Source organism: Eutrigla gurnardus (genome assembly GCF_963514095.1).
Source record: "Eutrigla gurnardus genome assembly, chromosome: 1".
Lineage (NCBI taxonomy): Eukaryota > Metazoa > Chordata > Actinopteri > Perciformes > Triglidae > Eutrigla > Eutrigla gurnardus.
In genome coordinates this window covers 26,167,995-26,182,156 of record NC_139915.1, presented here as the reverse complement: position 1 = coordinate 26,182,156, position 14,162 = coordinate 26,167,995, and the positions used below count along the sequence as shown (strand labels likewise).

General features: G+C 43.6%; 1 protein-coding gene across 1 annotated transcript in view; it reads right to left on the bottom strand.

Moving 5' to 3' along the window:
- Nucleotides 1–676: 676 nt before the first annotated feature.
- Nucleotides 677–14,162, bottom strand: part of tox3 (TOX high mobility group box family member 3) — a 37,956-nt gene continuing 24,470 nt past the window's right edge. The window contains exons 3-7 of the mRNA XM_084013959.1: nucleotides 10,008–10,259; nucleotides 3,514–3,777; nucleotides 3,170–3,400; nucleotides 2,967–3,047; nucleotides 677–2,841 (exon numbers count right to left, since the gene is read on the bottom strand). Coding sequence (XP_083870085.1) covers nucleotides 1,951–2,841; nucleotides 2,967–3,047; nucleotides 3,170–3,400; nucleotides 3,514–3,777; nucleotides 10,008–10,259 — 1,719 coding nt within the window. The 3' untranslated portion in view covers nucleotides 677–1,950. The remainder of the gene's footprint in view (nucleotides 2,842–2,966; nucleotides 3,048–3,169; nucleotides 3,401–3,513; nucleotides 3,778–10,007; nucleotides 10,260–14,162) is intronic.

The following is a 14,162-nucleotide window of genomic DNA, read 5'->3' as shown; positions in this document are numbered from 1 at the left end:
GGTGTGTGAGAAGGGGACTGTTATTGAGACAAGTACCAGTTACAGTACATGCTGACCTTGTCCAGTATCGACACTGTTGTTACACACAGTTACAACGGACTTCCATTGAAATCACTGAGAAACAGCACACACTACAATGATGCCAACATGAATGCTCATACACCCCTGCAAAGTGTTATTTTTTTCCTCATATAGAATTACTCCATAGAAAACATACAAATGTATTTATTTTTAATATCTCATAAAGAACCGAGTGCTATGGATGTTTATGTTTTTTCAACAGCGTGGAGAAATATCTCAGAGGAATTATGACTAATAAAGCTTTTTGAAATAAACCGATTCCTTCAAAATAAATATTTGTGATTGATAGTTTTAATTTTGAACAGAGACACAAAGAAATATATAATACTTCATACAAAATTATGGCTACTATCATATTAGTGATGGAATGTCTCTGGATTCATCTTCATGGCCGAGCAAAAAAACTCAAACATTAAATTACTTCTTCTATCGTGAGCCGAGAGCTCCGTACCGATATGCATTTATTCTATGGACAGTTTTTCAAAAGCAGTTGGTTTTGTAAGCAAAAATACAAACAAAATGAATCGCTGCTATTGTAACTCATAAAAAAGTATAAAAGAGCAGAAATGCACTATGTGATATAGCAATCCACAGGTCGTTTAACAATGTTTTAATTAAAGCCTCACATATTAAAACTTTACAACAGGTGATATGAAAAATGTACAACATTTTCTTTTTTTTCTTTTTCTCCCAGGGACTTCTGTACAGCTGGCAAAAATACCTCCGATGCCTTTTTCAGTTGGCTTTGGCAGTGCAAGAAACTGGCTCTGCTAGTTTTCTTTTTTATCCTTTTTTAAAACAATGACGTATCAAGGAGCAGAGTAAAAATACATCGATACCCAAACCATCTGCCTTGATCCGGACATTTGTATTTACCATAAAATATCCCCTTTTTGTTACACAAAATAAAAACATAATTTAACTGTTAAACATCTGAAGTAAAAACAAATAGATTAAAAGAGGGTTGTGTTTTTTGGGAGGGGGTGGGGGAGATGGTGGGTGTGTGCCAGTTACACGCTTTTGGGCAAATCGTCTGGAGGGTAGATTACTGGATACGGGAGGTCTCGTCCCTCCCCACTCTACAAAACATGTACAGCAGATTACAGCTACGGTTTGATGTGATGTGATGGAATAAATGATTTATGGCAGTTTCTCTTTCAGTCTGTTCGGTCGTTCATCCGGAGATCTGCGTCCCCTTTTCATTTTCTGCTCCCCTTATTCTTCGAGACGTTTTTCCGCATTTGTGTCGTGATTTAAATGTGTTCGGTTATCGCTGGGCCTCTGATGTGTGATGACTTGATCAACCATTTTCCTTCCATGTTGTTGAACAGTTACATCCGCATGAGCAATGGGTGAAAGAGAAAGGTAAAAGTCTCGCTATATAGTGGCCAGTGTGGGACTGATCTGTTGATTACTGGTTTCCAGCAAGGATCCTGTGAGTCACTCAGTCCAAGCAAGAGCTGATAGAAATCCTTTTTTGTTGGAACGCGTTCAAACTGACAAACTCTGGCCTCATAAATAAAGCTTTATTGTTAAATAAAACAGTGAAAGACACACATCTTTCAACATAGCGTGTGCCCAGTCACTTCAAATTGACAACTGAAAGACCTCACAAACAAACAAATAAACAAACACTGGGCGCTCGCCCTAACAGGCTTCTGCCATAGCTCAGCCTATTTTATAGACAAAAAAACCCAGTTAACATGTTTACCCCCTGTACACGTGTGTGCATATCCGTCTATAACAATGGACAAAGTTCTTTGTATAACATTCTAAATCTTCAACACTTCTTAAGTGCAACTTAGAAAAGCAACGTGGAATGATGCTTTTATTCTATTCCTGTTCTGTGAGATAGGATTTCCATTTGGCTCAGTAAATGCTGACTTGGGACAGGGCATGGGCCTGGATTTGGGAGGGGTGTGGTTGCTGCTGTGGGGCCGGCTGGGGGCTGCCGAGCGATGCAGAGCCTCCCACTGAGTGTGGAGTACCAGGAGAGTGCTGGGGTGGTGAACACTGGGACTGGTGCTGCTGCTGTTGTTGCTGCTGCTGGAGATGCTGAATCTGCTGCTGGTGCAGCTGATGCTGCATCTGCATGTGCTGCATCTGCATGTGTTGTTGTTGCTGCTGCTGCTGCTGTTGCTGCTGCTGTTGCTGTTGTTGTTGTTGTTGTTGCTGCTGCTGCTGCTGCTGATGCTGCTGTTGTTGTTGTTGGTGTTGCTGTTGGTGTTGGTGTTGGTGCTGCTGCTGCATGTGGTGCTGCTGCAGCTGTTGCTGGAGGTGGTGCTGGAAATGCTGATGCTGCATCTGCTGTTGGATCTGCTGGTGATGCATCTGCTGCTGCTGCATCTGATGGTGCTGGAGGTGCTGCTGCATCTGTTGCTGCTGCTGCATTTGCTGCATCGCATGCTGCTGCACCGGTTGCATCGGCGGGCTCATCTGAGACACCGCCGTGGACTGGGCGCCCGCCACCATGCCCCCTCCGGCGCCCATCTGGCCGAGCAGCTGCGGTGGCATCCCAGAGGACATGTTCTGGTGGGAGACTGTAACCGAGGTCACGATCTGATTGCCCCCTAGTCTCATCTGCAGAGGTTTTGGGGCGATGGCCCGTGGTAGGGCTTGTTGGAGGGCCTGGGCAGCTGCTGACATGGAGGGGTGCTGGTTGAGAGGTGAGGGCAGCACCAGGCCTGGGGACAGGCTGGTGGAGGCCAGGGTCTGCTGTACTGAGCGAATGGTCTGGGCCTCAGCTGATTCTGCTGCAGCCTGGATGGGGAGAAAAAAAGGTGCTTCTTATAACAAGAGTTTACAAGAAATTCTGGGAAATTTAATGAACTTTTCTTTCAAATTCACACATTTTTCATGTGAAAAAGGAAGGAACAGTTTCTCACCTTGGAAACCAGGCTAGCACGGTATGCTGCGAGGGCTTTTAAATATTCTTTCTTGGCAGCTTCTGTTTTGCTTTTGTAAACCTGTGATGACACAAATGCATGTGTGAATATACAAATAAAGCTTCCCATTAATTAGAAAGTATTGTTTAGAGTGAAGTAACTGTTTGTAACTAGACAAGTCTGATGATCAAGGTTTGTAGTACCTGCTTCTGCTCCTCTCCCAGACCGTCCCACATGGAGGCCACGATCTTGGACACCTCTCCGAAGGTGGCGTTGGGATTCTGACCCTTAATAGCGGCCTGGGTGTCTCTGAAGAAGAGGGCATACGCTGAAACCGGCTTCTGAGGCTCATTGGGATCCTTCTTCTTCTTCTTCTTGGGAGTCTTGGGCTTCTTTGCGGGATCTATGGGGGCTGGTCGCTTCTCTCCGATGACCTGCGATGATTGAGATAAAAGGAATTTACAAACATGATGCATTACATCAGCAGGTCGAGTCCCTACAATCACGATGTCATACATTGATATAAATGGAGTCTAACTCTGCTCACCCTGTTGCCGTCGTCCTGGTCGTCTTCGTTGATGGAGCTGGAGGGCGACGGCGTGGCCGACTTGCTGGCGGGCGGTGACGGGGAAGTGTGGGTGATGTTGGGTCCCGCCATGTTTAGGCTAAGCTGCGCATTGAGTTGGGATTGGTTGATGGTGGTCAGCTGATTCCGCGACAACATCCCATTGGGGCTGTTCATGCTGATGATGGACTTCATCACCATGGCGGGGTTGGCTGGGTACTGGCGAAGATGGCCCGGTCCAACATTCTGTCAATGCAAAGAGGGCTTATTAAGAAATGTCATATATTGATCCACCTCTCCCTCTGCTCTTAAGGTTTTTGGCTGCGTAGCCTCACACCTCATTTCTCTCCAGCTTAAAGATATCTTTGTGCTCACTATGACAACCCGCTGCCCTGTGCACACAAAGCTCACGAAGGCGAATCTCCGTACTGGAGAGGGAAATCGGGTCACTGGATTCTGCGGATTGTTATGTGGCAGATCACATGTCACTATGTCCTAGGTCTTAAAAGTCTCTATTACAGGCCATGATAAATTATCTCGACATCCGAGGAGCCAACTTTATAAGCCAGAAATAGATGGCTACACAGCCCGGTCGATTCATTTCAAAACTCTATTGTATGGAAATGTGTGACACAGCTTTTGACTGCCCGGTCCCTGGAGGGGAACAGTGGACTCAGTTCCCCGGCGCTGTGGTACATAACTTCAAATGCCACAATAGAAAAAAAAAGCAAAAGACTGTTCGAGTCACAGTTTGTAAGCATGCCCCTACATGTCAGTTCAGTTGGAGGCGGCCGCAAACCTATATTTTTAAGTGTAATGTTACTTTAAGGTTATAGACTCTGCGAACAAGGCACCTTTCATAGATCATGTTTGACTGCCGGAGTGGAAAAAAAATATACTTCTATATAATCAACTCCATAAATTAACTGGTTGAAGGCATGAAGCTTAAGGGCTTTGGACGTCTCCCCCTCCCTCCCACTGTAAAGGGTACGATGCAATTTTCAAAATATCTTTTTTTTCCTCCCCAGGTAAAACGTTTGTCTCTCGACTAAAAGAGTCTCAGAGAAAAAGGTGCATGCAACATGTTTGCATTGATTGCGAGCGAGGATGAAATTACAAGAACTGCCAGCTCCCCAGAGTGAAGACTGATCAGAGAGCAAGCAGAGCTGACATGGAACAGAGGAGGGGACGTGAGCACAACAGAAAAGGTGATTTGTTCTCCCTGGGTACATCCATCTGGTATTCAGCAGCGCAAACTCAATCTCTTCCAACATCAACACATCATAAACCCACACACCTGGCTTTATTGAAAGAACCTTATGAATGCGCCTCTTCAAAAACAATATCGCAACACTCTTTCCGACAGAAACATATTGGATCTACAATCCATTTTCTTTCTCATATGCCATGTCTGCTGCTTATCATAAATACAATCTATGAAGTGAGAGCAGATTTATATTTACATGTGCGAGGAAGATTTCTGCAAGAGATGGGGGGGCAAAAGGTGGTGGTGGTGGTGGTGGTGGGGGGGGATTGAAGACATATTGTTGTGATGCTTCAAATATGGAAGCTTTCGAATAAAAGCTACGATAAACAAGCCTGTGACCAAATGACTGTGATTTACATATCTGCAACCCGCCATGTTCCCAAGTGCTATTGTCATCTTCATTACTGAGAACACGATGGCTCGCAGTTTGCTCTCTGCTCACTGCGAACATCAAAGACGCACACACTGAGCTCATTAGTCGTGGCCATCTGTATAATAACACTTTTGCCCAATCCAAGTGATGCAGTTTTGACTTAGAGCAATGGCCCATTCGACCATTTGTTTGGAATATGGTTATTTCTTCCCGAATGGCCTTTGGATGTTGCGCTTTTTCTAAAAAAATTAAAAAATTCACTGATGACCACAGTTAAAAACGTAATCATATCACATTCAATCGCCTGCTAAATGTCTTCTTCTATCACATATTATAGCAATAACTGGAGTAGCAGCAATTGTGCCTTTCACTCGGTGTCACAAAAGAACGACGACGGTTACATTGGAAAGAAAAACACCAGCGATTTGAACGGAAAGATAACGGCTAATAACACGGTGAAAGAAAGAATCTAAGGTAACAGTGGCCTTGATTGTGAATATGAATCGAGCGTGGGGATATTTATTTATGTCCCTCTACTCTCTCATTTGCATTTTGATTGCAGTATTGTCAGCAGTCACAGCAGACGTCTAGATATTTTGATAGTCATCGTAAATCTGCAAATAAGTCCTTATCTTGAGTACACAGTGGCCAGATGTGCCCTCCTTAGTCTGTATGTGTGTGTGTGTGTGTTTGCACGGTCCAACACTACAATGCTGAAATCTAGCCTACTCCAAAATCAATAACGATTTTTTCTTTCATGTAAATTAATTTTATACTATTCTCCACTGTGTTGCATTTAATGTGGAATCTGAAAAACAACAATATGCTGCATAAAGAAATAAAACAGCAAACACAGCAAACACTCAGTGTAGCAGATGAGGAAGGAAAAAAAATAAATACACACACTGTTGTCAATGTGTGAAACCTTTTTCCACAATAAATGCAGGCCCATAAACACAACAGCTGGACGCAAAATGAAACATTCAGCGAGTGATAACAATCTCAACGGTGATGTCGGGCTCCAGTCTGCTCTTTAAGATATTGGAAATCAGAATTTGGGGTAGAATTTATGAACAGTGTCACCATGTACTGAGCTGTAACAGGCTGAAAAGAATGTTAACAAGTTCAATTTCCATTCAATCAATGCCAGAGCTCTTGGAAATGTTCCATGGCAGGAGAGGGGTAAAATCATCTATATGGTAATTATAAGGATGAATCCCCCAGTAACTTTCGCCAGCATGAAAGGTCAGTCCTATTAAAGATAGTTTATCAGTGCTCTGCACATATTCCTTTACTCGCCTTCTAAACGGGTACACCATTTTATTTATTTTTTTGCCTCCATTTTCAGCAACCTGCTGAAGTCTGTGCTTAAGCCAAATGAGAAAAATGGAATTTTGAATGCCGGTAAAGGCTATAATAGCATGAAGATAAATTGTTTTTCTTTACCCTTCCCAGTCTCAGTCAAACACACTCTCTCTCTCACTCTGTGGTGTGCAAACTCAGTCCATCTATCTCACCCAACCTCTCACCCCCACTTAAAAACAAATCCCCCCCCCCCATGCCCCACTCCCTCAGAATGTCAGGCCAATAAGTTCCCTCCCCCCGGTCTGGTACAACCACTGACCCATACCCCCATACCCCCATTTCTCCTGATGCATTATGGGTATTTAAAACGTGTCCAACATGACATCATTTCATTTTGAGAGCTGCCTGAAAAAAAAAAAAGTAAATTACAGAATCAATCATGCAGAAGGTCAAGCTGAGACTTCATTACAAGTATTGCATGCCTGCATGAATATCTTTCATTTCTGACTGACCCAATATGTCACAATAGCTGTCTGTCGAGGGAGAAAAGAAAAAAAAAAGAAACGGAGCAGGAGGAAGAAAAAAGAAAAAAAAATCCACTCTCTTAAATTGATGTACAACTCATGTCAGTGCTTCGTGGCTTGGAAGGGAGATAAGAGGGAAGTGTAGAAAAACACGCTTTCTGCAACAGTGCTCACATGTTCCATTTGATTCAGGATATAGTGGTTTTTGACCAGAGTATTATACTCTGGCAATCTACACAGTATCAAGGCATATCAAATCATGTGAACTACAAATGTCTTTTTTTTCTCCATCCTCATCTTGCATGATGCCCGTGGTCCAGCGGGAGACATTAGCATACATCTGCTGCAGTAAAGCTAATGACATGTGAAACAGCTAGTTGGTAATGGAACATATAGATGCATTACCGCATGTGAAAACAGCAGGGCTCATTCCTCCTAAATAGTGATTTTAACATGTAAAACGACTAGTTACTATAGGTTTTCAAATCCAGATCGTGGAGGATATATATCGGTGCACGCCAACATGTGTCAAGAAAAAGCCCAAAAGTGCGGCGAAGGCACCAGGTGTTCTCTGAAATGGAACCCAGAGACCCTCGCTGTGCAGCGGGGGAGAAGAATCGAGAAGAAATTGTGAATAAAGCAATACTGGCAGCTCTAACTCCAGTACTATTTGGCACTATTGAGATTCAATCACAAATCAGGAGGACACATGCTGGGAGACAAAAATGAGAGTCAGAAGCTTGTTAGGAGCGCAGATTAAATAAATAATGACTTCAGATTCATGGCTTGCCAGGCACACTGCAGCTGAGAAAATGTATTTCTCTCTTTGTAGAAGCCTCGGCATCTGTGGCCAATTTGCAAGACATACGCTGAACATTACGGGGAGAGGAATTAGCAGAACACTTGGCAATGCAATGACATGGAAGAAGCTTTTGAAAATAGCCCAGGTATATTCTCCGCTTGGGTTTCTCATTAAGTTCTGATAAGGGACAGGCTTCTGCACACACTAAATATTCTCCACCAGTAGCTTCTATACAGAAAGGAAAAAGAGCAAGACAAGTGTTTGGGAAATATGAGCATGGCGGCTTGATGAAAAATGTAATTGCAATAGTGCACGGTTTATTTGTTTGCCCCTGCAGCCATAACAAATACCACAGAATGTAATCATGTATATAAGGTTGTCATTCCTTTATCAGTGTGCTGACAAAATGACAAAACACCCCTCTTAGGGCCTTTATAAATCATTGTCTGTGTATATACAACGCACTGTGAACGCCGCTGTTAGTTATCTCATTTTAAAAAAGTTGCGTTCTCTTTTTTTTTTTTTTTCGAGGCAAAGATAAAAACCACAGATGAATAGAATTTCTAAAGGCATTGTCACACGACTTTTAGGGATCAATCCAATTTACAGGAGAAATGAAGGGGGCCACCACGAGCTACAATGTGCGATGGCTGATAACAAGTGAGTGGTGCCGCCGACGACAAAAGCCACGAGGCAAGGAGCAGAAACCCACATTCTACCCCGCGGTTTTTAATAGAGTCTCCGCACAATCAGAGACATGAGCCATGCAAATGGTGTTAAAGAGGAATAATGTTTGAGAATCAAATCTAATCCTCCAGCAAGTCGTGAGAACAGTCAGGAATGTAATTGTGTCAAGGTTCCGTTTCTTCCAGATGTAGAAAGCTTAACTGACCATGAAATGAAAATTCTTTAGGCAAAAGCCTTCTGGGGCTCACTTACTGTATGCGGCGGGAGATATTTTAAAAGCTGCAATTATTTTACATGCCAGAAGCATGGGAGCAGGAAAAAGAGCTGTAAAAAATGTTTTATAGCCCCTTTCCCATATGGAATGTAAATAAATATCTCTAATATCGATGTGATTCAACAAATGTGGAGAGAAAAAAGGGGGAGGGGGGGTGTTCATTACATTTAATCACAGTTATAATGATAATGGCACCTCTCCTCATTGCAATGTGTGCTGTGGTTCACAAAGCAAATTCACCATCAAGATCATCATCTCTCCACTCATGCCTTTTGTCCTTTCATTTCTTTTCTCCTAAATGATTTTTCCATTTTTTATAATAGGTCTGTAAGACAACTAGTCACTGACATTTCCATTTTTCCTCCTCAATGCTTCTATGATTGTGGCATTTGAAAATGCCTTTCCACCCCCAAGACAACAATCTCACAATCTATAGCAACAACAAAAAAAGCAACCATAAAGAGAGTGATTATTTCATCTACAGCTCCGTGTTTGACCAATCTATATCAGAGGAAAGAAGGATTCAGCTAAAAGGAGCTTTCAACACAACAACACAAAGACAAAGCTGATCCTAACCTTCAAACAAAAGCATGTGTCTTTTCCTGAAGACCTCATGTGACATTGGGACAGAAACATGCATCAGCATTTACAACAGGGGGAAAAAGGGGCTTCTGGAGGCAACATGAATAAAACATTAGCATGTGAAACTGTGGCACTTTTGGGTCCTATTCTCACCGTCCTTCTGGGACTGAATGCGCTTTGTACTTTAACACCTGTGATCTATTCACATCTGCTCACCTTACAGTGGGGGATCATCCACACACTCGGTGTGCTTAAAAAAAAAAAAAAAAATCCTCACAGTAAGTAACATAATATCATGACATTTACTCAATGTGATCATATACCTCCTGTGCTGTAAACAAGGCCAGATGCTGTGCCAGATGCACTGACAACAGGAGGCGTACGGAAACTGTGAAGGTGACATTTCGGTTCAATAAAAGGCCTCATTTAAGGACTGTTTGCTTCTGATATCAGGGGTTGTCCGGTAGTGTATCAAATCATATCTGTTTGTGTAGATGCTCAATCAAAAACCCACATCTGGAGCTCCAGAACAAGTTGGACACATACCGGAGCACCAGCGGTGCAGGATTTCATGTGTAGTGACGGATGAGGATAACATTTCGCCAAAAAAATAAATAGACTTTTTTGAGTTACTGGTGGGGTGCATGCGTGGCAGTGCTCACCACAGGTTGGCCGTTGTTGACAGACACCCCTTCCTGGTCCATCATGTTGCGTGAGATGGTAATAGAGGGCAGATCCAGGCTCTGAGGGGGGAACTGGGGGATTAAGAGACCCCTGTGAGGAACTGGAGGCTCTGGCATTGCTGGGAAAGGGGAGTCCACGTCCGACAGACCCAGACCAGACTCCGTCTCGGGCGGAGGTGTGATGGGAGGAATCTCGAACTCCTCGTCTCCCAAGCTGGGCGTGTGAAACGTCTGCAAGGAAGAGGGAAAAAAAATCATGAACTCCAGCAACACAAACAGGCCAGGAAACATCCGCCGAGGTGGGCCTTATCTAACACGCTGGAAGGAAAGCCTTCAGGGATTAAATAAGACAACTTTGTTTAAGACATGGAGTGGTTTGGTAGAGTGGTAAAACACTTGTCTGTAAGTGCACTAAGATGTAACATTTCCTAAACCTATTAAAGTCCACTTTGAGGAAAAAGAGAGAGGGAAAAAAAAGTGCGGAGGAAGACGTCAAAAGCAAAAAAATATCAAGCAGCAATCACGGGAGAGAGAGAGGATACATGATAAAAGCCCTTAATCTTATGGGATGGAAGATGTTGGGTTGAAGTGCAGTGAAAATACACGTCACAGGCAGATGGGTTTAAAGAACATTTTCAAAGATTATTACGCTTGGCCAGAAGTGTTTCTTTTTGTTCCCCTCGCCTGCACCCTTAAATCTGCTCATCAAACAGCCTAATCCTTCTGCCTTTCGAATTAAAGCTTTCGGTCACACTTAATTTGCTTATGTGCCTTCTTGGAGATGGGACTGTTCACCTACTCGGGTCTTGTTTTCATCCGTGCACTGCATTAAGTCTCTGGGAAGCCGGTATATTCATATCCTCACAATGACCACACTGCCGGTCTGCATACTTGCAGCTGCACACAGAGCTAGCTGCCGACATGACTGGCACTTTGCACAGTGCTGGCATCAAGAAGCTACTAGGAAACACAAAAACTAAGCGCTTGAAGTTGATGTGAAACCTCCATGGCCTTGTGTCACTTCTCCGGTACCGTTTAAGACCTCGTAAACTATTTGAAATACGTCGCACAATCCTGGCAGGAAGATAATAAGCCTAAAGGCCAAAAAGCAGGACGTAAATGGGCATTTATACCAATTCAAACAGGCACAGATGTGTCTCCCGCATTCCGTTTCTCCTTTCCACACACCTGCGTTTCATTTAACGATGGGATGGCGAGTCCTGGAGATGATCACGCCTCACCTTCCGAGATAAAAAGCCTGCCTTGTTTGAAAGGGGAGCTGGTTTTTCTCACTCTTTGTTGCCTCACTCTAAACAGATGTGACAACATTACAGCATTTAGGCACATGTAAAGCATCATGGCACGACTTTTCCCACGGGAATCAAACTTCCTAGCCCAACAGATGTGAAGTTCTGCTGAACTCAAACCCATAAACGTGATATTAGGAGTCGTCCTCTGTCTTCTTTGCCTCCGTCCTTCCGTCTCTGTTCGAGGATGGAATAACAGACAGGAGACAACAGAGGGAATATGCCACCAAAACCCTTGATTAGGGAGTATTAATGTTCCCCGTGTTTGCTTTAGCACACAGACACTTGAAACTAATTCATTGCCTACTCAGGGCAGCTGTTTTGACAAGCACTGATGAATTCCAGCAGGCAGAGGCAGCAAATAGAGTTCCTTCCTTTTCTCTCTCTCTCCCCGCTCCCCTCCACTGTTTCACTTTTTCAGTGCGTGTTTCACAGCTAGAGAATCAGTTCTCCTTTCAAAAGGAGCTAAGGTCATATTCATCACAGCCCTGGCCTCTGGCTAGCAGAGTGCAGAATAAATCACAAGCACCTTCAGTGAGAACCATTTACTCCGAGTCCTCTGCTGTCATATTATGCTTCAGTCCACTCCAAAAAAAAAAAAAAAAACCCTCCAGAACTTAGTTTAAAATAATGCCTGTTCAGCAGCGCGTGAATTAAAAACGCATACGGTTGTTAACAAATATATACAACAAAACTGCCATGAGTCATGTAATAAAAAAAAAAGAAAGTTAGTTGCATATGGGGAAGGATCAGAGATTGTTCATCAGCGCGGCCTTCAATCATCTGTTTCAACGCGGGGGGGATCCAGCCTTGGGATCTATAGTGCAAGTCTCATCTGTATCCTATCATGCAGCGACTGAAAAGACTGGCACACTATTATAATCCATGACAGGGAAGTATCCACAGCTTCTTGGTCCAGTACAGTCAGACACACCGCAACTTTGACCGCGTTTATCTGCATAAGCTGCTTTTGGGGCAGAAAACATATCACTTACATGAGTTTTGCTCTTACTACGGATACTACGCGCAGATGCAAGTAGGTTTCCTGCTGTGTTACAACTTGAAAATCAGGGCAGAACTATATTCGGCCACTGGTTCCTATAGGCTGGTGCATTGTGGCCTGAATTACAGAGCCGAACCTAGAGATTTGAGACGTCAAAGAAGAAGGTTGGCTGAGGTGAGCGGCACTTCTTTAGGGAGAGCAGCACAAGCATGACTGTGACCTTTAAGCCAAAAACACACATCGGAGTGGAGGAATGCTGGTGTTTAGTGTCGTACTAAACAGAATGGGAGCAGAGGAGAGAACGAAAAGGGAACCAGTGGGGGAGGGAGCAAGATCAGTATCAGAGACTCTGTCTGTGTGCATCGCCTCTCTTTGTTAATGATGATACAAATTAACATCTGCACCAGGGGCACTGATAATGGAGACATGGCGTTTCTGTCTCACTTGGGGAGGGGGGGCGGGGGGTATGTCAACTGTCTGTGAAGAAAAGGCCCTCTCTCCCGGGGATGAGGAGCCAGATTTTACTGGAACCCACAGAGTGTTACAGTGTTGCACACTGTCTTGTGTCATTTCACATAAAGCCAGTCTAATTCGGCACCAGGAGCAGCTTAGGGGGCTCTGATCAGAGATTATGAGATGCACAATCCACTTTCTTCACATCACCAGCCTGATTATCCATTTAAATTGTTCGGAAAGGCTCAGCGAAAGCCAAGTGCCAAGCCAGATGCTGGCTTGGGATGTGCAGGCATGTACATGTTAAAGGTTGGGCAAGGGAGAAAGTAGTGTGTGTGTGTGTGTGTGTGTGTGTGTGTGTGTGTGTGTGTGTGTGTGTGTGTGTGTGTGTGTCTTTCCAACCACAGTGTCCAGTGGTATGAGGGCATGGAGCGCTTGTAACAGATAGGCCTGATGTACCCAGTATGAGCAACTATACACAACAGTGAATAATGCACAAGTAAGTGTTTAAGCCAAAATTGCTGCTTGTGCTTTGAGCTAAATGCTACAACTAGCATGCTAACCTGCTAGCAATGACAACAACATGCTCACGTCTAGCAGGTATAATGTTTACCATGTTCACTATCATAGCATGTTAGCATGCTAACAGTTGATGATCACTATTAAATGCAAAAGTACAGCTGAGGCTGATGGGAATGTTATTAGTTCTGGAAGTATTTATTCACAAACCAAAAGTACTGGACCAATTAAATTGTGACTTGATGGTGGCGATAGAGGAAAAAGTCAGGGGATCACCAAAGGAAGTAGGCTTCATCCTCCGGGGACCATTAAGGTCTATTAAAAATACATTTCCACACATGATGTATTTCATTCTGGACCAAAGTGGTGCACTGACCAACCAACATAGCCCTCCCGTGAGCCAGATCACTAGCATGGCTCAAAGGGACTTTAGTCCAAAGGTTTGAAATAATCCTGGTTTAAAAAATCTGAAAATGCTGCTTTGTAGGCTATATGTATTTTGTTTTACCCCAACTCTATCTAACCATTGAAATGTTTAAATAGAAATATATGGTGGGGGTTGCTAGGAGATGTGTATGAGTGAATTTTCCCTTCTGATATCTTATCCTTGTGCTGCCATGTTGCTCTTTCAATATCAGGACAAAGAGCAAGAGAAAGCTTTTCGGGCGCTACTCCCAGCCCTTCAATAAATGTAGTAATGCAATTCACAGATGCAATAACCAAGACTTGTTAAAGGCAGCAGCATGCAATTACTGCATATAATAGGCCTCAGAATCAATAGAGGCAGGATTGAGGATCCAGTTTCAAATATCTAGACGGGCAGAGTGCAGCTACTCAAATGACAACATCAAC